The sequence below is a fragment of the Cygnus atratus genome, chromosome 1 (assembly GCF_013377495.2).
Source record: "Cygnus atratus isolate AKBS03 ecotype Queensland, Australia chromosome 1, CAtr_DNAZoo_HiC_assembly, whole genome shotgun sequence".
In the NCBI taxonomy this organism is placed as follows: domain Eukaryota; kingdom Metazoa; phylum Chordata; class Aves; order Anseriformes; family Anatidae; genus Cygnus; species Cygnus atratus.
In genome coordinates, this window is record NC_066362.1 from 55,707,670 (window position 1) to 55,735,029 (window position 27,360).

At 50.9% G+C, this 27,360-nt stretch overlaps 1 protein-coding gene across 4 annotated transcripts in view; it reads left to right on the forward strand.

Moving 5' to 3' along the window:
• Positions 1–5,033: 5,033 nt before the first annotated feature.
• RBFOX2 (RNA binding fox-1 homolog 2) overlaps positions 5,034–27,360 on the forward strand; it is a 168,090-nt gene continuing 145,763 nt past the window's right edge. For all 4 annotated transcript variants that reach the window (XR_007708433.1, XM_035551921.2, XM_035551922.2 and 1 more), the window contains exon 1: positions 5,034–5,253. Coding sequence is in view for 3 of the 4 variants with exons in the window: in XM_035551921.2 (XP_035407814.1) it covers positions 5,038–5,253 (216 nt within the window). In the remaining variant the exon portion in view is untranslated. The remainder of the gene's footprint in view (positions 5,254–27,360) is intronic.

Sequence of the window (27,360 nt, forward strand, 5' to 3'; positions counted from 1 at the left end):
CTGCAGCCCGCGGCGCCAGCAGCCGCAGCTGAGGTTCCCGAGGTTTGAGGAGCACCGAGAGGAGCTGCGGCTCCAGCCCCCCGCCCCTTTTTGGGGCTTGTTTTCCCTGCAGAAATCCGCAGCCTATTGTCTGGGCTAGCAAACTTGGCACCCTTCGGCCGCCTATAAAATTGCATTAGGCGTTTATGTTTCCTGCAGTGGATTATGTGCCGTCTGGGTTTTCTGTAACTCGCGGGGAGAGGGTTAGGCTGCTGCGGTGGGGGCTCCAAATCGCATTTGAAATAATTGCGTTTTCCTGGAGATAAGAGAGCCCTGGCAATCAGCAGGGCAGGCTGGCGTGCTCGGAGCCTGCAACCCACCCGGCGCTGCACGCGAGGCACAGCCCCGGTTCAGCCCAGTATCGAAGCACCCACCTTGCCCAGAAGCCTGCCAATAACCTCACTGATTGCAATGATATCTCTTGGGTTAGGGAAGCACCTAAATGTCACGCTGAATCCCGACAAAAGGATTTCTCTGTGCACTGACAATCGGTCCTCTTGACCCAGCTGGCTCTGTGCTCATGCACACATTAGGTTTTTATGCGAACTCTTAGGATCCGTGCAGATGTAGCACGTACAGGGGATTTTCCTTATTAAGAGGGGTTTGCCTAACTTTGAAAATATCCTTTTGGCTTGTACGCGGAGTATTTATTGTGTTTTTGTGACTCGGATACGAAGCCAAAGAGGCAGTAACTATTTCTAGTGCGGAGAAAAGACATTAAAAAAAAAAAACCATGAAGAAAAATAAAGGAAAAAAAGTATGCTTTCAAATCTTATTTGAAATATGTGTTGTGCCAGCGACAAATAGCCTTATGAAAGGGTAAAATCAGATTACAAGTGCTTATTGGTGTGTCAGTACAATATTGGTGTGGTGCTATGATAAATTCACGCGGCACTTCTCTGTTCAAGGGAAAACCGATAATCTTCTCCAGAAAACACGCAATCCGAGGGTATGGGTTTGTGATGAGCGTGCGGGAAACATCTCCCAGTCCCTCCGGTAGCAATGCTGGACTGCTGAACAGCCAGCAGGTGGAGTCAGCCATAAGGCATGGGCTCCGAGCTGGAAAGTTGAGCAAGCCCGCCTGGACACGTGGAAATTTCAGTTGAAAGTTGAGACCAAGGAAAATCTGAGGAATGGAACTGGAAAAGCATGCGAGCGCCGAGTGCACAAAGGGCTAAAACTTGAGCAGCAGCAGCAGAGGAGGGGCCTGCAAAATGTTTGGAATGGCGAAAAGCTGGAGCAAGCCTGGAGACACGGCTGCGGCTCGCGTCCCGAGGCGTAATCCGTGCTGTTGCAATTCGCACAGCCTCGAGGGAAGGCTCAGACAGCTGGGAAGCATCAGGGCGCACACGTTGCCTTATCCCGCCTCGGGAGCGGGAGGTGAGAGGGGGACTGCTGGAGGAAATATCTGTGGGCTTGTCTCGGTGCCGGGGCATCGCTCCTCTCGCTGGCTCGGCCTTGTTAAGGAGCACCTTAGGTTGGCGTTTTGTGTCTAACAATGCGCTCCGAGGTGCTTTTCAATAAATCCATAAACCAGAAAGAATCAGCCTCGACTCCGGAGATCAGCCATGTAGCAAGCTGAGTTGTAGCAAAGGGGCCCTAACAGACAGGGCGTTTCGCCGAAAACAAACAGGAGTTACACGATAAAAACCATTCTGTTCCCAGGATGGGTGTTTTGCTTTGTCCTTTGCTTTGTCTGCCTGCTCTGCTGCGAATGCAAGCTGTCCCCGGCTGGGCACTTGCCCTTCTTCAGCGGCACAGCCTCCGGCACATGTGGAAACAAGCAGTTGCAAATAATGATTAGCACTGCCTGCTTGTTTGCCCGCATCACCCAGCACCCAGAGCAGCAGGGCAGGAGCCCCTCCAGTGCTGCAGACTGTGCAAAGGGCTGGGGGGGGTCCCAGCCGTGCCGTGCTGACACCGCACCAGGCGTTGCCCCGCCAGCCGTCACCACCAGCCTCTTGTTGTGAGCCTGAGACCCCCACAGGCTCCGCTGTGCTTTTGACAGGCAGCCGGGGGAATAAATGCCAGGTATTTCCCTGCTGCACGAGCGCTGGCACCCAGAAGGCCAGGGAGAGCCAATGTTGTTTTGCTGGTCTGCGTCCCCGTGCGCTCCCTGCGGCACCTCTGCAGGTCGCGCTATTTATTGGCCCCGCTGTCTCAACACGAAAGCAAAAGACCTTTTGTTTCCTAGGCATGGTCCCCACACAGTTTCCTATATGTTTTAGGGAGACCATGGCTCTCACGGAAGCAGTTATAAGGCCCCTTTGTATTAGAGATGCTGAAGCACCTGCTTTATTTCGTCTTACAAGCAGAAGCAGGGCAGGCAGAAGACATTTTTATGTTATCCGCGTGGAAGTAGATAACTGCATCTGCACTGCAGGTGTCGTGCAGCTTTAGCAGCATCGGCGTACTCAAAACAACACAAACTTAGTACACGATGACACCCCACGGAAGCACAGCCCAGCCGAAGCAGGCAGGAAAACAACGAGGCTTGGCGAGGCAGGGAAGGTTTGCTCTGAGCTCCTGGCGATGGAGGTAGGTCGCTGAGGTGCTGGGTGCTCGCTGAAGCCAGGTGTCCTTAGTGCAAGCAGCGGCACTGGCAAAAGACCGGGTGCCCCGTGGGTGCTGACCTGCTGCGCGATGGCTGCGTGAGCCCGGGATCGATACTGGCCTCCCGCCACCGCTTGAGGACAGGCATCCTTCAGGCAGATGGTTTAAGTCTGGCAACAAAATGACAAAGCCTTTGCTTGCTGTTGACTTACGTTACGTATTTTTTTTTTTAAAAAAGCAACTTGTGCAAACAAAATTTCGTGCCAAAGGGCCAGCCCAGAGATAAGCAAGGAGAAACGCTCGCTGCTAGGGAAAGCTCTATCACCGCTTCCTGCGAAGCCAGGACCAAAGGGCAGGCTGGAGCTGCATCTTGGCAGCACTTCATTACCTGTGGGAGTACGGCTGTCAGGGGGGAAGTATGGCTCCCGAAGCTTGGCTGCCAGGAGAGAAACAGAAAAAATGGACAGGGTTGGGCAAGCCGCTGAATCTCCCCGACCCGCTCAGCGGAGAGGCAGACCCAGCGGGAAGGAGAGGGGCAAAGCTGCAAGGAGGCTGCAAGGGCGAGAGGGAGCCGCTGCGGTCAGCAGGACGAGCCGTGATGCGTAGACCATAGCAGCAGCGAGAAACCTTTCTCAGTTGTGGTGGCGGGGAGGAGAGGCTTGCTTTGAAGTGTCTCCTAATGATTTCTATGCCTTTGGGTCAAAGACTAATAGCTGCGTTTGTGCCTCATTTCATGCCCGTGCCTTAAGGCTCGCATGAGTCATCGCCTCAGCTCCATCAGAGCATGCAGTGGACCCAGCTCTTTGTACTCCATGGACCTTTCACACCCCGAGCCCTGATGGCACCTGGACTCCAGCCCAGGGGGAGCACCAGCACATACTCACTCCTTCAAGGAATCCCTTCACAGGGTGCCTTTCTGGGAAAAAAAAAAGGCAAACCAAACCAAATCAGGTTTAATCTAAAATGATATGAATTTGTTCATATAGACGCTCTTCACATCAACTTCTGAGAGGTAATATTTCTTATAGTTGCCTCTCGTTGACCTGCCAAAGTCCAGGCACTGACAAGTGCTCTGCAAACTCATGCATAAAATCATGGTGAGTAGGAGTCGTAGGCAGGAGCACTGTGCGGCAGAGAGAAAGGGTTAAGAGAAGAGTCAGCTGTCTGTTTAGTATGTCTCAGATGTCACATACAAATACCTAAAAGGCAGCTGGGTTGTGTGAAAGGAAACCAACAGATTAAGTTTGTAGTCCCAGCTCAAAAGCTTTTTTGTGACTTCAGGAATGCCTCATATCCCTTCTGTTAAATGGAGATAATACCTACCCCACGCGCATACTGTGAAGATTAATTCATTAATCTTTTTTTTTTTTTTAAGTGGAAATGGAAAGAGCCAGAGAAAACAATGAGATGAAGTATCACGGCGGTCATGTCAGAGAGCAAGCAAGGCGCGCAGCAGCTGCAGGTCTGTTTGGTTGTGGGGTCGTGGCAGCTCTCCTCGGCTCTTTGTGGGCACCCCATCCCAGAGCTGGGGGCTCTGTGCGGAGAACACCAGCCGAAAACAACTCGCCGAGGGACCTGCGTGCTCTGGGCGCCCACCAGGGCTGGCGGAGGTGGGAGCAGAGGACAGAGGGAAATGCCTTCCTCCAGCGGTCCTCGAGGAGAGCATCGGGCATCACGGGGCGAGAGGAGTGCCCCTGGGTGGTGCCTCCAAGCCGTTTACTGCTGGCTTTGATCCAGGCTGGCTCCCCAGAGAGACCAGCCGAGGTTTCTGGGGGTCTCTGGGGGGTCCCCTGCAACCTCCATCTCCCACGAGGATGAGGATGGGAATGCTTTTCCCTGAACGAGCGGCACAAATAAGACACTCCCCTGCCACTGGAGGAGACGAGCCTCTGTTTTCTGTCACCCCGTGACAGGAACACCCCACTTTAAGCGCCTTTTAATGATAAACACCGCACTTTAACCGCTGCCCTCCCCCTGCCCACGCCGTGCCCGCAGCCGGCCCCCGGCGGCCATTTTCGCGGCCTCGCTCCCGGCCGCCCTGCTCCCCGCGGAGGCCCCGCCCCCTTTCGTACAACCACGCCCCCTTTTCCCTATGGCCCCGCCCCTCTCGCCCCGCCCGCCTCCTCCTCCTCCTCCTCCTCCTCCTCCGAAGGTTGCCGAGCGGGGGTCGCGCGGCTTCGGCTCCCCGGGCGGGCGCTTCCGGAGATTGCCGAGGGGCTTCGGCCCCTCCCCGTGCCCGAGCCGCTCCGGTGGCTCCGAGCCCGCCGCGCCCGCGCCGCCTCCGGGGCCGCGGCGCCCCCCCCCCCCCTCCCCGTCCCCTTCCCCGATCCTCCTCCTCCTCCTCGTCGTCGTCGTCGTCGTCGTCGTCGTCCTCCGGCGGGGCCGGGCGCCGTGCTGACAGCGGGGCCACCGCGGCGGGGGGCGGCCGGGGCTCCGGCGGCGCGGATGGCGGAGGGCGGCCAGCCCCCGCAGCAGCAGCAGCAGCAGCAGCAGCCGCAGCAGCAGCCGCAGCTCCTGGCCGCCGGCGGTAACGGCGGGGCCGCCCGCGGCGTGAAGCGGGAGCCGGAGCCGGAGCAGCCCATGCCCGGCGGGGACGGCGCCGAGGGCGGCCACAGCAAGAGGCTGCGGACCGAGGCGGAGGCCGAGGGCGGCGGCATGCAGGTAGCCGGGGGTACGGGGGGGAGGATCGGGCTGGGCAGCGGAGACGCGGCCCCCCCCCCCCGGGCACCCCTGGTGGGTGTCGCCTTTGTCCGCTTTCGGGGTGCTTCGCCCGCAGGGATGCGGCGTGGTTCGCCCATCCCGGCTCCTTGCGCCCCTTTGGGTCAGGTCGAGGCCAGGTGCCACCCAAAAGACCTCCCGCTGGAGGTGCCAGCAGGGCGGGTGTCCCCATGGCATCGCCGCGTCCCGCCTTGGCCTCACACCACCCCGCGTGGAGCTCGCCCGGCTCCGACGTCCCTGGAGCCAACGCTTCTCCGACACCCCGCTCCCAGAAGGAGCCCAGGGAGCACCCACACCTTGTGCAGTTGGGAATTACGATGGGCACAAGCACGGTGGTGTGAGGTCTGCCCAGCTCTGGGGGCACGCATCCCGCAGGAGATGCACCCATTGACCTGCGGAGGAGATGCACCCATTTATTGCAACTGGTGCTAAACCCTCTGGTATCGACACAGGCCGGTACATCCACTGGAGATCCCTACAAAGGGACTTCAACTGGTCTTAAAATTATTATTTTTTTTTCCACGTAAGCTGGCACCGTTTCTATACCCAGCAAAGGCTCTGCTCAGTACTGAAACGAAGGAAAGCGTTTTGCTCTCTGCTCTGTGGATGCTACGCGGTAGTAAGATCGCAGCGTTCAGACGTGGGACTCCCACAGCAGGCACACGCAGCAGTGTGCAGCCCTGTTAGCAGTAGCAGGGATTAATTGTGGCTCCGAGCAGAACATCAGGCTGGGTTTCCATGTCAAACGCTGGTAAACAGCAGAGAAATTATGCAGAGAAACGCAATGAATAAAGTCCAGGTTTAAGATGAAACGTTTATGGTCAATATAACCGGTCTTCAGACCAGGATCCCCATACTGTAGTTACTTGATGTTCTTGGTGTAATTGTCATCTTTCTGTATGTATGCACATGAAAAGATTCTTCAGTCTTTTCAACGTAAAGGATGAACATCTGATATGTATGTGTACATAGGCAATGGAGCACCCATGCGCTCTATTTTGGCCAGAAGTTTCACTTGACGTTTTTTAGGGCTAAGGAGAGTGGTTGGTTTGTTTGGAGAATCTGGTCCAGGTTGTAAGCACAAAACGCCGAAGTCGAAGCCAGTCGTACGAACGATTTCTGCGCCAGGAAGATGTGTTCTCTAATGTTTTGAAATCCTATATCTTTGTACCTTAAAGTCAAAGCGTAACATAAGGTGGCCTTTCATGAGGATTTCTGTTCAGATAGTGTTGACTTTAGAAGTACTTCATTTGAAAATAACGGGTTCTTTTTTAGCAAATTCTCTACGTTTAACTGTATGTAATGCTTACGAGAGGAATAAAGAGCCTATTCTTTTTTTTTTTTTTTTCATATGTACTAGAGGCTTTCTGGAAGCTGGAAATAACACCAGCAACTGTTGTACCTTGTTTTTCCTGCAGATCCTGTCAATTTTCTACTTCCTGCTCCAGAGCCACAGGCTGCTGCTGTGTAAACTCCGTGACCTCGTGTTTCGAGGCTGATTGGGAGGAATCCCGGGGTGCCATGCTTGCTACGGTTCCTTCCGTGCATAACTCGTACATGCTGATGGCTCAGGACATGTGTACGGCTTCTATTGCTGAAAGAAATCGTTTAGCTATAGCAATTAGTGATGCAACTGTAAGACTAATAGTGGTGTTTTCTTGGTCTGTTAACATGAAATATCAAACCTAGCCCGCAGGAAGACAAGGTAGTAGCTGGTTACTAAGATCTTGGAGCAAAGCGTGCTTTTAAGCTTGAAGTATCCCTTAAATTTTTTGGGCTGCTTGTTTTCTGCTGTCTCAGGCGAGCGTGCTCAGACAGCTTATGCAGTTAGGGTTTCATTATCTAATCCATCTCTGATCAGGCTGGATAAACAGTGCTTGGCCAGTGCTGATCTTGTTAGGAGGGTGGTGTAAAGCTGCTTGAGTTGGGATTGGGACAAATCGGATCATGGCTGCTATCTGCTTCTGGGACATACTTTAGTTAATCGTGGCGTGGGAGGGATAGGTCCAGCACAAGCTGCTGCTTTTTAGCTCCCTGAGGTCTGTAAGTGGCAAAAATCGAATACCACCAGCCAGGAATGTCTCCTGGAAGTATTTGGATGTGTTTGTAAGCTTTGGAAAAGAACAGCCCCAAAGGTACTGCTGCTTCTTAACTGTTTAGATACTAGCTAGGTGCTGGCTCTGTTTGCTGGCTTGGATGAGTTGAATCATTTGGATCAGCTTGCTGGTCTGGGTAAAAATAGACCCTAACAGAGGGGAAGAAAGTTATATTGGCTTAAGTCACTGCACCCAAATGCAGTTGTTGATGCAGCTGTGTTTGCTGCTTTTCGGAAGAGGTCAACTGCTGCACAGATGGAAGTACCCTTGCGAGGATCTCGTCTTTGAGAGTCTCTTAGAGGAGGAGACTTAGAGGAGGAAAGAAATGTTGTGGTTAGCTGGAACGGGTCCCTTCTTTCTCTTTGGAGCTGCAGATGAGGGTGTCATGCCTCGGTGCAGTGTTCACCTTCCCCATCAGGGTGCTGGAAGCGTACCAGCCAGCTTACGCTGCTGTAGGAAGTTGTTATTGAATTATTTTCTGGTTGTATCGCACAAGGCTGAACGAGTTGATCAACTGACCATTCAGTACCCAAGGTGAATTTTGATTTGGCTTTGTTATGAGGTCTAGTCTGGTTGGTGAATTAAAGCTGTGTCTGAGAGCAGTGTGGTAGGACTGAGATGCAAAGTGTGAGCCGATCCTTGTTCCTCTTCCAAGAATGACTTGTGTTTGGTACCCTTGAGTAGCTGGGGGAAAATTGCTCTTCTGCAGTGGTAAACATGACTGGTCAGGGAAGGCTGTTAGTGCAGCTTCAGGTCTATACCTTATCTAGTCCCTGACAACTTCTAAAGGCAGTGACGAGTGACTTTGTGTTGCCATTCAGGCAGGTCTGCGTAGGGTTCATAAAAATGACTGGTGTTGCTGAGATCAGTCCCCCGCGACTGTAAATAATGATGTAATAGACCATAAGTCTTTGCTCTGCAAGAAAATCCACGCTGTTTCTCTTCCTGCTGTGAGCCAGAAGATGCTCTTTAACACCCTCTACCAGCTTGAATCCCTCTAGGATGAAGGTGGGAAACCTTGGACTGAAGGGAGGAGCAGGGTCATTGCCGGTGCTGTGGTGGGAGGTTGGGGAGATGGAGATTCCTGGTTGATCCCAGGATGAGAGCGAAGGCTCCTGCAGCGGGAGAGGGCAGGGATCCAGCAGCTATTGCCAATTTGACTGGGGAGAAAATTCCTGTTTGGTCTGAAATCTAGCCGTCTGCTTAACCTCAAGCAAAGCACACTAGCTACATACCCAGGAGGGATATCAATACAAGCAAGAGCACCAGCATGCTCCACTTGTTGTCCCAGTTCAAGCTATGGCCCTTTAATGGTGCTTCAGAGGAGGGCAAGAAACAAATCCGCTAATAGTTTCCAAAGATGGGTTTGGGTTTTACATTACTTGAGGGCTGACGGGGACCATAAAGCAGAAGGGGTCTGTGAATAACAGCTTTTGCACTGCGAGTGACCCTGTGGAAATCTGTATGTTTAAATCTCACGGAGGAGAACGTCTAGTTCCAGTAAATCACTGAAACGCTGTGCAGTCAGGTTAGTTTTTCCTCCCTCTTATTATTCACAGTGTGGCCATTTTCATAAAGACATGTGGAGCCACATTTCAGAAAAGAAATGCAGTTCCAGTCTTTAAAAGCTGACCCCTGCCTCGGACCCAGGATGAGGTTTCCTGGGATGCTGTTTGGGTAGACTATTGCCAGGGTGCTGAGGCATAATGAATCAATCACCTTCTAGCTTGTTGTTGCTTCTCTGTTTGCTTTTGTCTTACTTATTTTTTTTTTCCTAAATATTTGAGTGTTAGGAGTTACCTGAGACAGTCTGGGAGGACTTAGAAAATCTCCAGTTCAAAGAAAACTTTTGGCGCGCAGGCTTGGAGTTGGGATTACAGAGATGCTGAGAGCACTTTAAAGTTGGCTCTTTTCCTGCCATACTCAGGAAAATGGAAAGCTCGAGTAAAGTATTCAGGATACTTTAGTACCCCTACAGGCTCTGTCGGTATTTCTCTTTGGGTTTCAGAGGTTTGTGTTCAAAGGTGATGGCCGGAGTTGAGAGGCTGGAAGCCGAACAGAGGTCTGGCTCTACAGGAGATGGTTTCCTTCTGAGCGCGCGTACCAGCTGTACACATATGCTGGTTAATTTGTCCTTTTCAGAGTTCCCATTGAGAAACACGAGCGTGCTGGCATTGTGCAGAAAGCCTGGGCTCTCCCTGCCCTTTTTGCTGGGGCTGCCGACCTCGCCGTCGCAGCTGAGCTCAGACCGGCGTGCCGCTCTCCGGGGCACGTCCCATGAAGTACTCTCCGTCCTCTTTTCCACCCAGCGACCTCGCCAGTGGGCCTCCCACCTCGTCCTTTGTCATTTGGGGTTCACACCTCTGCTTTCAGGGGGGCAGCTGGGTGCTACGTGGTGGCTGCACCGAGGGCTGCCAGCCGCTCTCCTGCAGGGAGCCTGGTGGCAGCGGGAAAACCAGGGCGCAGGAGAGGCAAAGGAGGGCAGCGGTAATAGAAATAAAATAAAACAAAAAATTAACTGCTTCATTTGCATTAGTGGGAGGGAAGCCAAAGCCAGGTTGGGCAGTGGTGGGAGACGTGTGGAAGTGATACTGAGCTGGGCTTTGCGTGTGGTCCAGGCCCCCCAGAGACTGCAGCCGAAGGACGGGTCGCTGGTAGCTTGCAAAATAAGCCTATCGCTAGCAGCTGCTGGGCTGCTGGGCAGGGACCTCTGCCCCTCGGGAGGGTGTTTGGGGTCACATCGGTTGGAAGTGCTCTAAAACCCGTCGGTGTGTGCTGCTGGCTTGTCTCCTGACGCGGGGCAAACCCAAACTTTCATACAAAGTAAAAGAGAAGGGCCGGTGTTTTGGCCGACTGGAAACCTGTTATTTGATTTGCCCGTCTTGCGTATTACTTGACCTCTCCGTGTGTGCTTTTGAAACGATGTGGCTAAGGGATCAGAGGGACGTCCAGAAGTGAAGTGAGAGAAGCAATTAGAGGTAACGAGTTCCAGTTCATTGAAGCATCCTGTTGATCTACATTTTACAGTGCTATTGAATGGAGGCTGGAGTGTAGCTGTCATGAGATAATCCCGATGTTTAGGGATTAGAGCTGCTTGACCGTGTTTTGGGCCTTAGCTGCCTTTGCTCTCCAGTAAATTTAATTTTGCCTGCAATCTTTTCTAAACTCAGGAAAGTGCTATTTTGAGAGAGACGTGATATTCTTTGAGAATACGAGCTATTCTTCCCCAGGATGCTCCCTGCTGCCCCTGTTTCTCTTTCACAAGCAAGCCTATGTTCCTGCAGGACGTTTTGGAAAGGCTGCAACACGCCAGGCCTTGGTCCTTGCGGGGTTTGGACTGTATGGCCATCCTGGCCCGCAGCGCCCCTTGTCACGCCGTTGCTGTGCTGTGCTGCAAAATCCTGCTGGGGTACCTCTGGGACCGTGTCCCTGGTTTCTCTGGGAAGGGGCCATAGCATCTTGACATTTCCAGGATGAGTTCTCGCTTCTGGATGATGCCCGGGATGTTTAGGAAGACGCTTGTGAGCCGTTCCCATTTGGCTCGTCATGCGTACGTATGGCATGTGTTGAAACCACCCGCAGCAGCTCGGAGGTTGGACCGAGGGAAACGGGACTCTACGATGTGATGCATTTAAGTAGCTGCAAAGTAGGAAAGGTTGTATACAAAAGTCCCGTTGTTTAATGAGGGACAGCAGCTGAATTTGAGCCCGATCCAGCGTCTGTTTGGGTAGAGCAGTGCCGTTTCCGCTAGCTCACCCGGCGAGGCATTGATGTTCAATCAGCTCTACCACTGCCACCTACTAACCTTCGGAGCGTGGGCAAGGCGGGCCTGTGATTCATAGCAATTAGAAAAGAGGCCGTGAGATCTCGCGCTCGCATCTCTTGTGTAGGACAGTGGGATGTTGGTAAAGTGGCTGCGCCTTCCCGTTGCCATTGCTTGTCGCCGCCTTTGTCTAGGAGAGTTCGCTGTGCAGGAAAATTGGATGCTTGCTTCAAAGAGTGTGGGCTAGAAGCGGTTGTTGCTTTTTTTCTTTATGACTTTCTTGGGTTTTATCTGCTCGTAATTACCTCGGCAATAATGCTAAGTATTGCTTAGCATAGAAATGGGGAAAAACACGTGCCATTTAAGGGGAGGGGAAGGGGGAAAAAAAAAAGAAGCGGCGGCGCTTTTTACCCTGTGGCTGTATGTAGCTAAATTTCCTTTAATAGCGAGGCTAAAGAAGCAACCTTATGTGGCGTTCCTGCGTGTTGCAAGTATCAAAATATTCTCCCTTGAGGCTTTGAGGCCCTGGGATCTGGATGCAGCTCAGGTTTCTTGCAGCGCGCTCCTTTTCGCCGCGGCTTTCCACAGAGCTCTGCCCCTGCTGCTGCCGGAGGGGGGATCCTCGCGGGCACCCGGGGCGGCCCTCGCCGCGGGGTGCGATGCCCCGGAGTGAAACCCCGCCAAGGCTTCGCGTGCAAGGCCTGATTTACTGCCGTGTGGGCTGGGAAGGGGCTGGAGCTGCGATCCCGGGCCTATAATTTGCTGCTGGAGGTTGCCGTTTCCGCGCTGGCGGCGGGGTGGGAAATGTCGGTTTTACGAGAGTCTCTGCTGCCCACGGTGGGCTGGCGAGGCGCTGGGAGAGCCGGGCTCTGCTGAGCGCCTTCTCCCTCCAGCCCTGGGTTTTGTAGGCGGTGTAGGCGGATGGGATGCTGCTCTTGGACGGCAGCACATGGGAGGGTGCTTCTGAGCAGTTCCTGCCCCGCTTTGTTTTTTTTTTTTTGTTCTCTTTTGTGGCTTTGCATCCTTCTCATGGGAAGAAGAAATGAAGGGAAGAGCGTGCGTTAAAGGACTTCTCCATTTCCTTTCTTATTCTCCTATCCCAGACTAAAATTCTTTCCAAGAGGCCCCTTTCCTGTGTTTGCTTCCAGTCCAAAGCCCTGCGTAGCCTTGGAGTGAAGCTGGGTGGGGATGGAGTAAGTTTGTAGGTGCTTCGCCTTGTCCTTGGGCTCTAGGCACTTGGGGAAGCTCAGCTTTTGAGGGAGCTGTGGTGGCTTCTGGGATCAAAGACAACTTTTAAGTGATGCTTCTCTTGGTCCCGTGAGTGGGACCAGGCACACAACCTGGGGTAACACGTAGGAATCCAAAAGGCTCGGCTGGGGAAGGAGCACTGGGTCGTGCTGTGGTCACAGCAGAGTCTGATTCAACCATGGGGCATCGCAAAGGACATGGAAGGTGGCTGCACAGTGTGGCAGATGTTGTCCTGGGGCTGGTGGGACATAGGAGAGGAAGCAGGAGCTTCTGTGATGTTGGTCCAGATCATGGGGGAAACTGAGGCAGTGAAACATGGACCTCGCTTCTGCTGTTCTGTCAAGATCTGAATGTCTCTTGTGATGTGACAAGAAGGCACCGCGTGGGGTCTGAATCTTGCGGTCGCACGCTTTAGGTTTTTGTGGATGACTTCATCTCTAAGGGCTTCAAATGGATAGCACTCACCGAAGCGCTATTAAATCTAGCAGGAGTTTTGTTATCGCTTAAAATGGGTGTGAGTTCAGGCTTGGGATTGAGAGCTGTTCAATATTTCATTTCTTCTTTTCATCTAATGCATGACCCCAAACCGTATTTGCTGCAGATAATCTAAACCATGCGCTGAATACAAAACTATTAATTTTTAATGGTCTTTTCTGTGGTACTCACCACTGTAGCGTGGGTGCTTCAGAGATACTAATGATCTTATTTTTGCTGTTTTCCTCAGAGGTAGGAAAGGTATATTATCTTTTATTGTAGGAAATGAGGAGCCGAGGTACTGGTAATGCGGCCAGTTTTGCAAAAATCCTATTGACACCTGCAACCTGATTTTTTTCATTACTATTTTTATTTGTTTTTACCGTAGCTGATGGGTTTCTTTTGATGTTTAAACACTTGATCTGCAGCTCTCTACAGCTTCCACCATTGCCACAGGCTGATCTCTAAACGTGTCATGTTAGGCAAATAAAAAGTGATGTAGTCTTCATCTGAAAAAAAAAGTGGAAAAGCTTGAACTAAGTTACTTGGTCAGCATTGTAAAGAAACTGACCTTATAGGATGAGTGAGGTTTGAAATCAAACTTTCTAAGTAGAAGGGATGTTGCTGGCCTTTAGCTCCAAACCCCTGTGGCTCTCAGTTTCTGCAGTGATGGAGAAGCATGTTGCACAGCCACTGTTTCTTCTCAGAGCTGGGCTTGAATCAGGTGTGAGTCAGGAAAAATTACATATAATCTTATTTGCTTACAGGAAACCAAATGGAGTTGCACGGATAGCTGTAACTGGTGTTTTTAAATGCGGAGCTCTCGACTTTCGCAATTGAAATGCTATTCTAGCAGAGAATGTAGCTACCTTGCCTTTTAAGTAAACCAAATAAATAAATAAATATTTTTTGCTCTTCTAATGAGCAGCAAGCTGCTGTGCAGACAGGAGGGATGGGGACCAGCTCCCCGTCCTGGCTGCGAGGAGGACCAGGACCGGCACCTCTGGTCTTCAGGGCACTCTGAGCTGGCCATGACGGGTGCCAGCAATGGGTGCTTCTTCCGTGGGGACCCAGGTCCTGGCGTGGGTGCTTGTGGGGCTAGCAGGAGGAGACGGGAGTGATCTGAAGCACGTTCAGACAGCAAAACGATTCTACTACTTGGGATTCGGATGTCTTGGGTGAGGAGTACTTGAGTGATCATGGACTTGATATCTCCCTCCTTGCTGGCGCATCCCATCAGTGCCTGCTTTTTGCTGCTCTGCGCGAGCGTTTGGTTCTGTTCTCTTCTTCTTGTTACCTGAGGATGGTACTGAGAAAATGAGGTATAGAAATGTGCCGTGCGGCTGGGACTCTGCCATCTGCAGAGAGCCCTGGAGAACAGGGTGAGGGTTTTGGACTGGATGCCTGCTCTTGTGGCCTGGATTGTCAGACTACAGCACTGAAAGTAGTATAAAGCTGCAAGGGAAGAAAAACCACCCCATCCCACTGCCTTTTCCCAGGAGGAGATAAAGACCAACCTGGCAGTGCCTTCTTTGTGCATCAACATGTGTTTCAGGAACTCTTGTTGCCTTGAAGAGAAGAGGAGAAGATGGGGCAGGAGGCCTCCCAGTGCTCGTGTGTAGCCAGTGAGTGAAGATCTGGCACCTGCTAATGTCAGCAGGGGTATCTAACAGCTTTTTCTCCCCATCCCCTTTATACCTAAGCACTTCTTGGAGACTTCTGACTTCCTGGGCTAGTTCAAGTCCCCTAAGAGTAAAGGCCTTCAAGCCAAGTACCTCATGTTGTGGGCTGAGATGTCACAGCCACCAGTCACAGAGGCAAGACCATCGTTTGCCAGGGTGGGATGGATTCAGCAGGAGGTGACAGCAGCGTTCGTGAATAGTGCTGGCCACGTCGTGGTTAAACATCCATTGTGGGTCAGAGGAAACTTCATAAAAGAGGAGAGGGAGTGGAAAAAAAAGTCAATTTTGATTGTTTTTTTTTTTTTTTTTTAAAAAAAGAAGGTTATAGTGTGACTTAACTTGTCTTAACGTTCCCATCTCTCCATCCATCCTTCCAGTTCCCACTTCTGACCCACAAGTGTGTCCGAGAACTGGGCTGTTGTGATGGGCTTGGATGTGGTGAACAAGACCAAGGCTAACATTTGAGTGTGTGTTCCAGTTATCCATTTATGAGACGTATGTGTGTGTGTGTGGAACATGCCAGGAAGTTGAAATAATGCATATAATTAGGTCTGTGTTGTCGGTGTGTCACTACCTGCTGACTGCATCCTTCCAGAAGGGAATTCTTGCCTTTCACCACCATCTTCTCATCTCTTCTGTCTTTTTTTCAAGTTTAACAGGGGTGTCATGTGGTCGTGCTAAATATTGCAGATTTGGAAGAATAACTCTTCTCTATCTGTTGATAAATCACAAAGTTACATCACTAAAAATTGTTGGTGCTTTATTATGTTTTGGCCTGCAATCTCTCTCTCTGTGGGCTTGGGAACATATCTGAGCTTTCTTTAAATCAGACTTTTTGACGAATGTGCAGATGCTCTCAGGGATGGGTGTTCTCCATGGGGAAGGCGTTGACTAGAATAGATGGAGGCACTGTGAGGCTTTTTCTGTGTTTTTCTTTTTTTTTTTTCCTCCTATTACTCAGGGCTGAAGGGGGTAAGTAAAGATTCCTCCTCCTCTACCGGTCAGTGAATTGCCGTGTTGATGTTGAGTAGTATCAGTTATTCCTGACTGCTTTGCTTGCCAGGAGGAGCACGGGTTGGATTCAGAGCTCGGACCACGACTGTTTTAAGGACCGGGAATTTTTTGATGAGTGACTGCAGTTAACTCTGGGCTGTTAGTTGATGGATGTCGATGGAGCATGTCCATGTTGCTTGGGAAGGTTTCCTTAAATAGGCATGACCTTTCCAGTGAAAACAGGAAGATAGTTTTTGCTTTTTTTTTTTTTTTTTTGAGCTTGGCGTTTGTTTCATTTTTGGAATTCATGATTACTGCAGGCACTTACCATAGAAGAAGTAACTTCCAGTGTTGGTAGCCTCATGGGACAGGGTTTGGCAGGTTTCTTGGAGTTTGGTAGGGGGATTGGCTTGCTTTGCAGTGCAGCTTTCTGTAGTGTGTCTGCTCATCCTTCCTGCACCAGCTGCTATTTTTCACCTTTGGTCATCCGGTTCTCTTTCCTTTTCACGCTGGCATCTGAAAATCGACGTAAAAGGAAAAGACTAGCCAGCCCATATTTTAACACGTGGGTGGGGAATGCGCAGCGCTTCGCCAGGTCTTTTTTATCATCCTATGGTAAAAAAGCTCTTGTTTCTGTCGGCTTTCAGTAGCTGTCGGTGTGGGTGTTGCAGTCGAGTGGCGGTGGTCCTGTCCCCGCAGAGCGAGGATCCTCTGGTGGTGCAGTGGACGTGGTGACAACCCGCTGCCCGAAGCAGCACCAGTCCCCGGGAGCAGGCGTTACGCGAGGTGCGTGCTTTCGGGGCTCTCAGCTCCGGTGTGCGCTCAGTTTTTCCAGGATGCCAAATGTCTGCCTTTTCATTGTTGTCGCTGACGAGGTCTTAGCAAGCTCTTCTGTGATCTCTGTAGTGTGTCTGTCTCTAAATAAACGGAAAATCTCTATGCTTGGGATCCTACTGTAAGGTAGCATGTGGGGTTTCTTCTCTTGGATTTGATGCTTGGTAAGGACATGGTGCAAAAACTCTGAAAAAGATGTAGTACAGTGGAGGAATTGACCAGCCTTGATGGCACAGTGGTGTCAAGTGTTTCTGTTTGGTTTGTGTGCTTTACTTGATCGTCAGGGTTTGTCTGAAATGCAGTTCACGTGGCCATCCTACTGAGCGGTTTCTTATTGCAGGTTGCCGGTTTGAATCCTGATTTCTGAGATTTTCCAATGAAGATTGAGGGGTTGCGTAATCTGTCTGCTTCGTTCTGGGATTAGCAATTTTTACTTTTGTTCCCAGAATGGGATTTTAAAGACCGTCCCTGAATCTCTGGGCCCTTTGAGCAAGAGTAAACATGTGGCATTGTTTCTCTGCTATGGGTGAATTCCTACCATTGTAAGGCTCGCTCTGGCTCTGACTTCCTGGGCAGGATTTTGATGATGAATATGGTCACACTAAGTAGTGGAGAACTTTCTAATAGGCCACTGCTCAACTTTAATTCCTAGGTAAGTATTGTTCTGTCTCGTAAGGGTGCTCCTGGGGTGCAGAGGCTGTTGGGTGAGCAGCTTCCCCCTCGGGAAGGTCTGTTTCTATGTAGTTACTGCGTAGTGCTCATCGCGGAGGCAACTCTGCACCAAGTTACTGCCGGAAAATGCAGTGATTTTCATACAGGCTGCATTCGAACAGCTGCTGTGTGGAAATAAGGCTGCACTGGGAAGCAAGGATGGGATGAGGCACCTCTGATCTCCGTTCCAGCAGAAGAGGTGCTGCTTCCCCGGGGGCCTCAACGGCGACTTCCCCCTCTATTGAATTACGCCTGGGTCAGGAGTCACTGGAAGTCATCTTGTCGAATACTAATTCAGCGGCTTACATGTGAATATAGTTGGCTGGGTAGAGCACCCGACGTGCCTGTGGGATACTTTCCTCTCACCTGGAGGAGCTTAAACAGTAAAAAAGTAAAACATCCGGCAGGAAAATTTCCTCTTCCTTGCGCGGTTGGCAGCAGTAACCAAAAGCAAATTATACAATGGTGTGTTCAGAGCCCTCTGATAGCATTGTCATGGCTTCTGCTACTGTTTACAGATTTCCCACGTAGCTGAATTAAATTAACAGGACTGGTCAATTCATTGTTGCTGTATTTAACCCCCTGGGCAGCAATGAATCTGGCAAGGATGCAGCATCATTTTCACGTGCTGCTCGGAAAGGGAGGATGTACAGCAAAATGAGGCAGTGTTGTTGCTTGAGGGAGAGGTTCAGTCACAGCTGGGATGTCAGGGAAAAGGGAACAGAGGACATTTCCAACGACTCCTTTTCCTCCACCGCTTCCACGGTGGTCAGACAGTAGGTGGCCTGAGTTGTTTTTGTCATGTATTGCTAGACGGAGACTAATGTATCCACAGAGTTTATTCAAGGCAGATAGCTTTACAGGAATCAAAGCAGATCTCTTGGTTCCTGTCCATAGATTTAATCCTTTGTTTTTAGCAGTTAAACATCCCTGTATTCTTTAGCCTAGCCTCCGTTATCATAGAATTGAGCCCTTCCTAAGTCCTTGTGCATGTAATCACATAACACCGATGCTAGGAAGAGAAATTATGGTGAGAGATCACGCACAGAGGGACGAAACAACTCCGCTGGGCCGTTTGCAGAGGAGCAGAGATCTTAGAGCGCTGGTTCAGTGGGCCCTCCTTCCTCTGGTTTGAACTAGATGGCCTCCTTGCTTAATTGCCCCCTATCTCGTCAAAGAGGATAATCCTCAGAGGGTGTTTTGGGAATGCCAGGTGAGCTGCTCGCTGCCACCATCTTGTGCTGCAGCAGCCCCGTGCCTTAACAGGAGGGACGCTCGGCAGCATTTCAACTGCAGCATCCTTCCCTAGCCCCAGAGCTCACTGAAACACAGGTAGGGGTCTGCATCCTGTTGTTAGACGTGGCTTCATGATTTCTTGTGTAAAATAAGTGGTACAGTGGAAAAGGCGGTAGAGATTTCTCTTTTTTTTTAATGCCTTCTCCCACGAGTCAGGGCTTGTGTCCATTGTGAGCTCCCACTCTGGTGTGATCTCAGAGAAGGTGTGAGGCCCTACCTGGAGCACTGTGGCCAGGTCCGGGCCCCCAGCACGAGGAGGATGTGGAGCTGGTAGAAGAGGTCCAGAGGAGGGCCACAAAGATGATCAGATGGCTGGAGCACCTCTCCTATGAAGAAAAGCTGAGAGAGCTGGGGATGTTCAGCCTGGAGAAGAGGAGGTTCCAGGGAGACCTCATTGCAGCCTTTCAGTACTTAAAGGGGGCTTATAAAAAAGATGGAGAGCGACTCTTTGCTGCGTCAGATAATGACAGAATGAGGGGGAATGGTTTTCAACTAAAAGAGGGGAGATTTAGATTAGAGGTTAGGAGGAAATTCTTTACTCCTGGTGAGGTGGTGAGGCACTGGCACAGGCTGTCCAGAGAAGCTGTGGATGCCCCATCCCTGGAGGTGTTCAAGGCCAGGTTAGATGAGGCCCTGGGCAACCTGACCTACTGGGTGGCATCCCTGCCTATGGGACTAGGTGTTCTTCAAGGCCCCTTCCAACCTGAGACATGATTCCATGAAGATGAATTTGCCTTCAAATCCAGCTGACTCTGCTGGGGTGGGTCTTGTGGCTGCCTGCTTGCTGGGTCACCTGTAAAAAGAGGGGATGGCTCACGAACCTGCGGTTTGTTTGGGGAAGGTTGTAGGACCATGCCTTCTGGCTCCTGCTAGGTATTGGGCTAGTTTGTCTGTAACGTGAAGCTTTCCCCACACACAACTTAAGCAGACCTGAAATGGAGAAGCTGTGATGCCTCCCAGCAGAGTGCTGGGGGATGTGCTGTGCTGGGTGTGGGAGGGCTGGGCTCTGTGTGGGGAGCTGTGAGGTGACAGCGTGGGCCTGGGGAGCTGCCGTGTCCCCGGGGATGCCGTGTGGCCGGGCAGGTCCCCTGCCAGCAGGCGGGAGGAGAGGGGCTGTGAGGGGGCGAGGAGGGGGGTGCGTGTTCGCCCGCCCCGACGAGCCGAGTTTTGAAGTCGCCCCCTCGGCGTGCGCCGGCACGCGCGTGCCGCCCTTGAAAACGGACCGAACTTAGGAAAATCGTCCCCGGTTGCCATGGCAGCCGATGGCGCCGCGGGCGAAGGGGAAAGGCAATTACTCGCCGTGGCCGAGGGGTGTGCGGGGCCGGGGGGCAGAGAGGCCAAACATGGCTTGTAATAAGGTTTGGCCAAACACGCCGTGTTTCCACCTCCTGGGCAGGCTCACCGAGGGATTCACACCCTTCCTTTTATTGTCCGGGGAGGTGTCTCGTTTTAGATTGATGTTCGCAGCTGAAGGCAGCAGAGATCCGCGTGGTGGCTCTGAGCTGTCCCAGAAACCGAAACTGGGAGCTGGAGAACTTCCTCCACGTTGAAGAAACTCCTCTGGCCCCTTGCCAGCTGTTTCCTCTCTGTAAATATTCCTTCTCCACTCTTACCTTGCCATTTCCTGCAGGCTGAAGGTCACGGTGTAAAGTAACTCCTATTTTCTTGGAGCGAAGAGGGTTGGTTACGGAAACGGAGGCTAGCTCTGCGTCAGGACGCTCACTTAATTCTTCTTTGCTGTGGCGCTAGCAGAAGGCCAAAACCTTACGGTTGCTGCCTTGTGTGCAGACCTCTGTGGGTCTGCAGGTGTCAGGGTGTAATGAAGGCAGCAGATGCTGGTTTCTTGTGCTTTTCACGGTGCGTCCGAAGCTAAAGGAGAGCTGCATCCTTTATCTTTTTTCGCTCAATCAGGTAGCGTGTGCTAAAGTACAACCAGTGCAAACAGCACAATGCAAACACAATGCAAGCGTGGGGAAAATTATATAGTGAAGAGCTGCTGGGAAATCAATAAATTCCTTGAAAGGTTTCAGTCAGGAGCCTGGTGAGAGCTCTAAGTCCCCTGCTTATGTTAAAACTCAGGGATACCAAAGTGTGCGTGCCCAGATGGCATCCCTTTGTCCCTTCCAGTCTGTGTGTCTTTCCTTTCCCCATGTAATGGGATGTGGCCTGAGACCTGGCTGTGGGGCAGCTCATCCCAGGGCCTCCCCATCCAGCACGAGCACGTTGCTTCAGCTTCTCCCAGCTTTGGGAACCACCAGCAGAGCTCAAACGTGCCCTTCAGTCCCCTTCGATGGGGAGGCGGTGCTGGGGGTGCAGGGAGGTGTACGGTCCTGTCGAAGTGAGAGGGGTAAACCAGCTGTCTGGGTGCTCAACGTCAGGATCTCGTCCGAACACCTCTGCCCCTTTGGGTTGATCTCAGCAGCTGTTTCCAGCTGCCCTGGGATCGTGCCCCGCTGGGACGGTGGCGGCGGCGACTCACCCGGTGGCTTCCGCAGCGCGCGGGAGCCTGGCGTCCCGGGGAGCCCAGGCACCAGTGTGTTTGATCCCTCGGTAAAGATTATTCTGCCTCTGTTTAATTGGGGACCACTGCTATCTTTGCTGTTGTACTAAATATAAATGGAGGAGCCGGTCTAATATACTCCAGGTTGCAAATGTCAGGAGTCAATCGCTTTGTTTTCCTCTCACCAAATCCGATTTGTTTTTAAGTACTGCCGCCAAATCTAATGATGCAGTAATTCTTGTTTGTTAAAAAGGACGTGTGATTGAGGCTAAGTGAGGCTGCTTATTCTTCTCCGCTCTCTCTCTTCCCACCTTTTTACAAAGGAAGAGCCACTGGCACGCGTATGTTGGTGCACTGCCATCTGAAGTGTCAAAAGGCTTGATCTAAATATGCCCTGAACCAAGTTTGTATTCAGCTAAAATACAGTTAAAGTTTTCCCTCTGTGCATTTTTTTTTTGCATGGATTTGTACATTTCAAACCTTACGCTTGCAACAGTCAGCAGAGTGCAAAAATTACAATCAGAAAAGCAGTGAGGATAATGAAGCTGCTGCTGGAGCCCCGGCTTGCAGGGATTTCCTTGCGGCTTCGTGTTGGGTTTGGAATTCTTTGTCTGCTGAGCTGCAGTCTGAGCCCTCGCGGGCCCCAGGGAGATCTGTAACGGGACAGACATCTGTGCATAAGATGCCTCGCCCTGTCCGTCTGCCCCTGCAGCAAAAAGAGTGCTAGTGAGTGAGATATCTTTTTTTATTTCTTTTTCCACTCACCCCCCTGGTCTATACGCTTCCATGTGCCTGTCCAGCAGAACTCATGCGGTACCACAGCATGGACCAGAGCCAGCAGCAGCAGCATGGAGGGCCCGAGAGGCCCATCTCACAGAGATGGGGGTGCTGCCACTGCGGTTTCAGCACCCAGCCCTGGCTCAGACAGATGGGAAGTCCTTGGGAGCACGAGTGGTGGTGGTGGAAGGAACCGCGCTGGGTGCTGGCTGACTCAGAGCTGTTATCAGCTGCCCGGGATGTGCTGAGGCTCTGCTTCTTGCCGTCGGCTGCTGCAACTGCCGTCTGCTCGTGCCCCGGCTGATTCGGCGTGCTTTTGTTCAGCCGGCGTGGTAATGTGGGGTACCCGTTGTCGGGGCACATCTGGCCGCGGGGCTGGGGTAGGAGGGAGCTCCGGTGGTGTGCCCGAGGCATCTTTGTCGTGTTGCAGCCTGTGCTGCGGGAGTCATGCCTTAAAAACAGGAGCACCCAGCTCACCGGGTGGGTCTGCCAGGACTTCTCTAGCCTTGAGGATCACAGCCTAGCACAGCAGTTTTGACATTAGGTGTGGTTTTTTGGGGCTGGGGGAGCCTGAAGAGATTCTTGAGGTCTTTCCATTCCTAGTGGTGGTGAGAGTAAATGTGCTTCTGGGGTGTGCTGAGTTTTTGTCAGTGTCTTTTCTCAGCCTGGGTGGGGAAGACGGAGGGCTGGCCCTGCTGCCTGTGTGTCTGTGGTCATCTGTAGATGTTGCTGACCAGCACGGAGGATTTTTTCCAAAAGCTGTTTCCTCTGATGCATGACACAACGTTGAGTCAACAGCCGCGTCTCTTTGAAGGTTAACATTTTTCATGTCCCCAAACACTTTTGTATTGTCTTTTGTTATCCCTTTCCCCCTCGTCCTCCCCAGCTTTTCCCATTTCTGATAATCCACCGCCGGCCACTCCTACAGAAGACGAGGCTGCCGGAGATCTGCCCGTATCCTCGTCAGCTTCAGCCTGGGGGCCGGGCCGCTGGCGAGCACATGACGGTCCCGGCACCGGTCCCCGTGCAGCGGCACACAGGGAGCTGTGTGCGGGAACAAGCGACCCTGTGTGGTTCCCGCTCTGCTGGTGGCACCCGCGGGGTGGCTTTGCCTTTCCTTAGCTCCATGTAAGTGATCGGGGCCTGAATTATTCACTGCTGTGGGTATCGAGTTCCCTAGGGCTGTGGGTGCCCTGGGGCATCTGCGAGCCTTGTGGCTCTGAGTCCATGAAAGCAGGTTGCCCTGCGGTCTGTCCGTCTGTGGCCTTTTTGCTGTTTAAACAGCTGTCAGCAGGTTTGCTTCGGTTTCCATCCACCTTCATGCTCCCCTCCTTCTGGAGCCTGCATGGATTCCCACGCTGTAATCATTTTTTGACCTCTCTCTGCATGTGGCATTTGCTGTCCTGCCTATATTTTGTCTGTGTGGCATGGGTTTCACTGTAAGCCACGTCCTTATTTTTTTACATCCAACTTAAGCCTCTCTTCGTTTGCATATCCTGCATTATCAGGGCTGTTGGTGCTAAAAAGCAATCACCTTTTTTTTTTTTGAGGGGAAACATTTCCTTTATTGTCCTAATGGAAACCGTTTCCCATCTGCCCAAGATACTAGTCTTACTAATCTGAATAATTTTATTATTAAATGTTTAAAAAATCTGTACTGCTCATGTTATCTCAACTCCTAAGAGCTCATAAAGAGTTCTTTATACTTTTGGAGGAGTATTTTATACTTCTGTAAGAACTCCTGGATGGATGCTTGTTTGTTACCACCATCTTCAGTGCGTTTATCCCAGCCCTGCATTGGTCTTTTCTTTTTTTTTTTTTTTCTTTTTTTTTCCCCCCTAACAATTACAGCAGGTGGCGGGTCCCTGGGGAAGCTTTCTGTGACCAGAGTGCTCTTTGGTCCTGGCTGATGGTGCTGGGATGGAGTTTCAGGTCGTCCTCCTGCCTGCACAGAGCAATGTTTTTTCACCTCTAATTGGATCATGTAAATCAGCCCTTTCTTTATCTCTTCCTCTTTGTCCAGAATCTCCTTCTGGTGATTTTGTTGAATAAATCAGCATCCTTTTTTGTTTTCCCTATTACTTCTGTTGATATTTAAAAACTAGTATACTAGTATATTTAAAAACTAGTATATCCGATGAGAGCAAAATAGAGTATAGAGTTGTAGCCAATAATTTCCCTCAAAAACTGACTTATGTAGTAGAGGTGATAAATGATGGCAGATGCATTTTGTTTTTTAAATCCTGTGCTGTTACAGTCTGCTGGGATTTCAGTGTTTTATAAAGTGTCTTGAGGTCCCTTGGGCCTGACAGATGCTAGGGAAAGCGGAGCTCCCTCCCAGGGAGAAACCCGCTCCTTTCACACCAGCGCGGATGCTGGGTGCTTGCAGGGAGCCTTTCTGTGGGCGGGGGGAAATCCTTCCCTGCCAAAAATGCTCCACACAGCCAAAGGTGAGGTCTTCCCTAGTCACTGCTTGTCTCCCCAGCTTCAGCTCATGGTACGTGGCTGCGGTGGGAGCCCAGGAAGGACGTGCTGTTCCTCCTTCCCCCCTCTGAGCCGTGGGGCATGCTGAAGAGATGGTCGCAGCGTCCCTGCTGTGACTTCTCTGCAGCAAGTGGCAGAGGGGACGCAGCGTGGTTCCGTGGAGCGAGAAGCAAATCACAAACCCTGGGAAAGCCTGGATCATCGCGTGTGTCGGTGAACATTGACCGGTGATCGAATCAAAAAGGCTGGAAGCAAGGGAGCAGAGGGTGGTGATGCCCTTTATGTCCTTCATGCAGCCAGAGAGGCGATGTGTTCCCTGTCGACCGAGAAGAGCAAGAGGAGAGGGAAATGTCTGAAGCAAGCTTCCTACAAATACTTACAACGCTGGGCGAGTGGAAGGGAGACAGCAAGCTGCAAAGGCTCTGTGAAGCCTGTGGTGGTGGCTGTGCAGCAGCTGACAGGAGGTGATGTGGGGCTGTGCTTCGCTGTTAGCACGCAGAGCATGGAAGCGTGGTTTTGCTGAGGCCAAAAGCATTCAGTCCATCCAGAGGCAAACATAAAAGGGGGTGGACTGGGGCTCTTGGATGGCAAGGCCTAGATAAAGTGGGTTGAGAAGCTAAGTCTTGTTGTAACACTTAGCTCTCTCCTGCAGCCTGGGAGCCAGAATTTGCCATCCCCCATTTGGGTCCAGACGCTTTTATATTATCTTCCTGTTAGTAGAGATTTAAAGTTTTGGAACTTCTCATTTATATCCATTTTTGACTTTGATAACAGCAGTGAGAGAAACAGACCTTTTCTTCTTCCTTCCCTCTTTTTTTTTTTCTCCCCAGGAGATTTTTGACTGTTTGCAGAAAGCAGCAGATTTCCAGCTCCTTCCCTTGTGCTCCTGATCTGACTGAAGAGCAATGGGAGTGAAAAGCAAGCTCAGTCAATCTGTGATTTGCATGTGTTGAACCCTTCTGTCCCAAATATGTATAGTGCCTTTCTCTGCAGCTGACAACAGCTTTCCCATGCAGCAGCAGCAGCATCTGTGTGACGTTCCAGCATCTTCTAATTTTTTTTCGCTGCCACTGCTTTAAAGCTGCAAGTAATCCTCCAGGCACCAGCGCTGTCTTTCAATAGACTCAGACTGATGCAATGCTGTCTTCGTGTTGGTTGGGATTTGGGAGGTTTGGTGTTTCACCCGGGAGGATTACAAGCTTCATTTTGACACAAACATTTATATGCTGCAAGTGGTAGTGTTGGTGCTTCAGTACTCGATTTTTGGCACTGGGAAGATGCTCTGTAAATTGGGCAGCTTTTCTAGGCCTTTCTTCTTTTCTGTGACGGCTTTAGCTGCAAATCCCCACTGGTGTTGGATGTTGCCCAGAAGGTTCATGGATCTGTTATGTTTCAGTTTTGGCCACGTTTATTTGCAGATATGTTCAATATGGGTATGCACATGTGTATTTAATGTACACAAACACTGTCTTCTGCAGTCATAGTTTGGGTATTTTCTTGTAATGCATTAAGCGATGTCACTAATACCATGAGAAGGTGTTTGTGTTTTCCTCTCCTCTCTAGGAAAAGCAGTATATGTTCGTTCAAGATTTGTTTTTTGAAGAACTTTTGTTCACTTTTTAAGATGTGAACTCGAGGTTTCACTACATGTTTTTGTTAGAGGATGTGAAATCTGTAGGTGACTACCACTCCTGGAAAGTGATGAAGGTTGCGATGCTCCTGGGCTTCAAGAGCAGCATGTTTTGCACCACGAACTGTGTGAAAGCTCACACTGAGATGTGCTCAGCCATTTGCATGGAGAACCACAGTGTGCCAGGGGATGAAGTTGTCAGCTCCAGTTCCTTTGAGATTTGGAGTTTCCTAAAAGCTGAAGCCTTGTGCTGTCACTGTGTCACCACACTGTATGTAGTCCTGCTGGGAGGTAATGAAAGCATTAATAATTGAAGCCGGGTCGTATTCTGTGTTGAGGTTAAGTCTCTCAGCTCTAGGATGTGTGTGGCTCTTGGATGTTGCAGATCTTGTTGGAGGCTGTGGCATCAGGAAGAGATGTGGGAATACTTATAAGGATAGCTCTGGTGACTGGAGATGTGTACTTTTAGAGTGCTTAATAGTGAAATCTGCAACATGCCTCATTTTACCATCAACATCCTCCCCAGAATCAGTGTCAGCCAATGCTTCTGCAGTTGGGCTCGTCAAATCCTTGGCACCTCTTTGTGACAGTAGTGTGTGGTCCTGCTGTGAAGACCAATGACTTTGGTCTGAAAGTCACAAATAGAAGCCCTTAAAAATGGGCTTATGCACGTTTTTCTAAATACAACGTGGGGAAAAAAAATAGCATCTGTTTCTATATGTCCTTAGTAATTACTGATCTGAAAACTAGCCACCAAGTGGGGATGGATTTAGTTGATAGAAATGCCTTTTTTCTCCTGGATTCTCCCTGCTTTGTCAGTAACTACTGGAATGAGCACGATGGCTTGGCTTTTCATACCTGTTGCTACTATCTATGTAGCACCCCTTTGCTCATGGAAAAGTCACTTAAACGCCTCCACTCTTTGGTAGAATGGCAGCAGACTGGAGTTGCTGCCTCCTGAGGGATGAAGACAGGAGAAGAGTGTGAGTGAGCAAACATCACCATCTATCTATCTAGTTAGATAGTTGTTATCTAGTTAGGTTGTACAGTACCGGGGATGTTTTGGCATCTGGAAGAGAAGCCGTGAAATGTGACCACAAACAAGACTTTCTGCTGCCGCCTCAGATGAGTGCTTGATGTTGCTCGTGATCAGCTTTTCATTAGCATAAAACCTCTGAGTCTTAAAGGGCTGTTAAAGATGCCTGTGTGTGAGACTGAAATGCTTGGAGGTCAGGATGGATAATTTGTAAGGAGGCAGCTCACTCTGTTGCAGTTTCATTATTGGCTTAACCTGGCCCAAGACTATGCTTCTTTCACTGAAAGAGAAGCCCTGCCTTCTCCCTGTCTCCAACCATGTAGACCTACAACCCTCTGTGTCCACTGAGGGATTACGTGGCCTTTAGCGACCACCTTTGTACATGATGCTAATCCTTTTCCTTTTTGAGGGATTAGAGTCCAGGAGGATGTGCAAGCTGATCTGATCTGCTGTATTCTGATGTGGTCTGTATCTACACACGTGCAAGAGGTGAAGTGCGGATGCACGCTTGAGAGCAGGAGGAGAA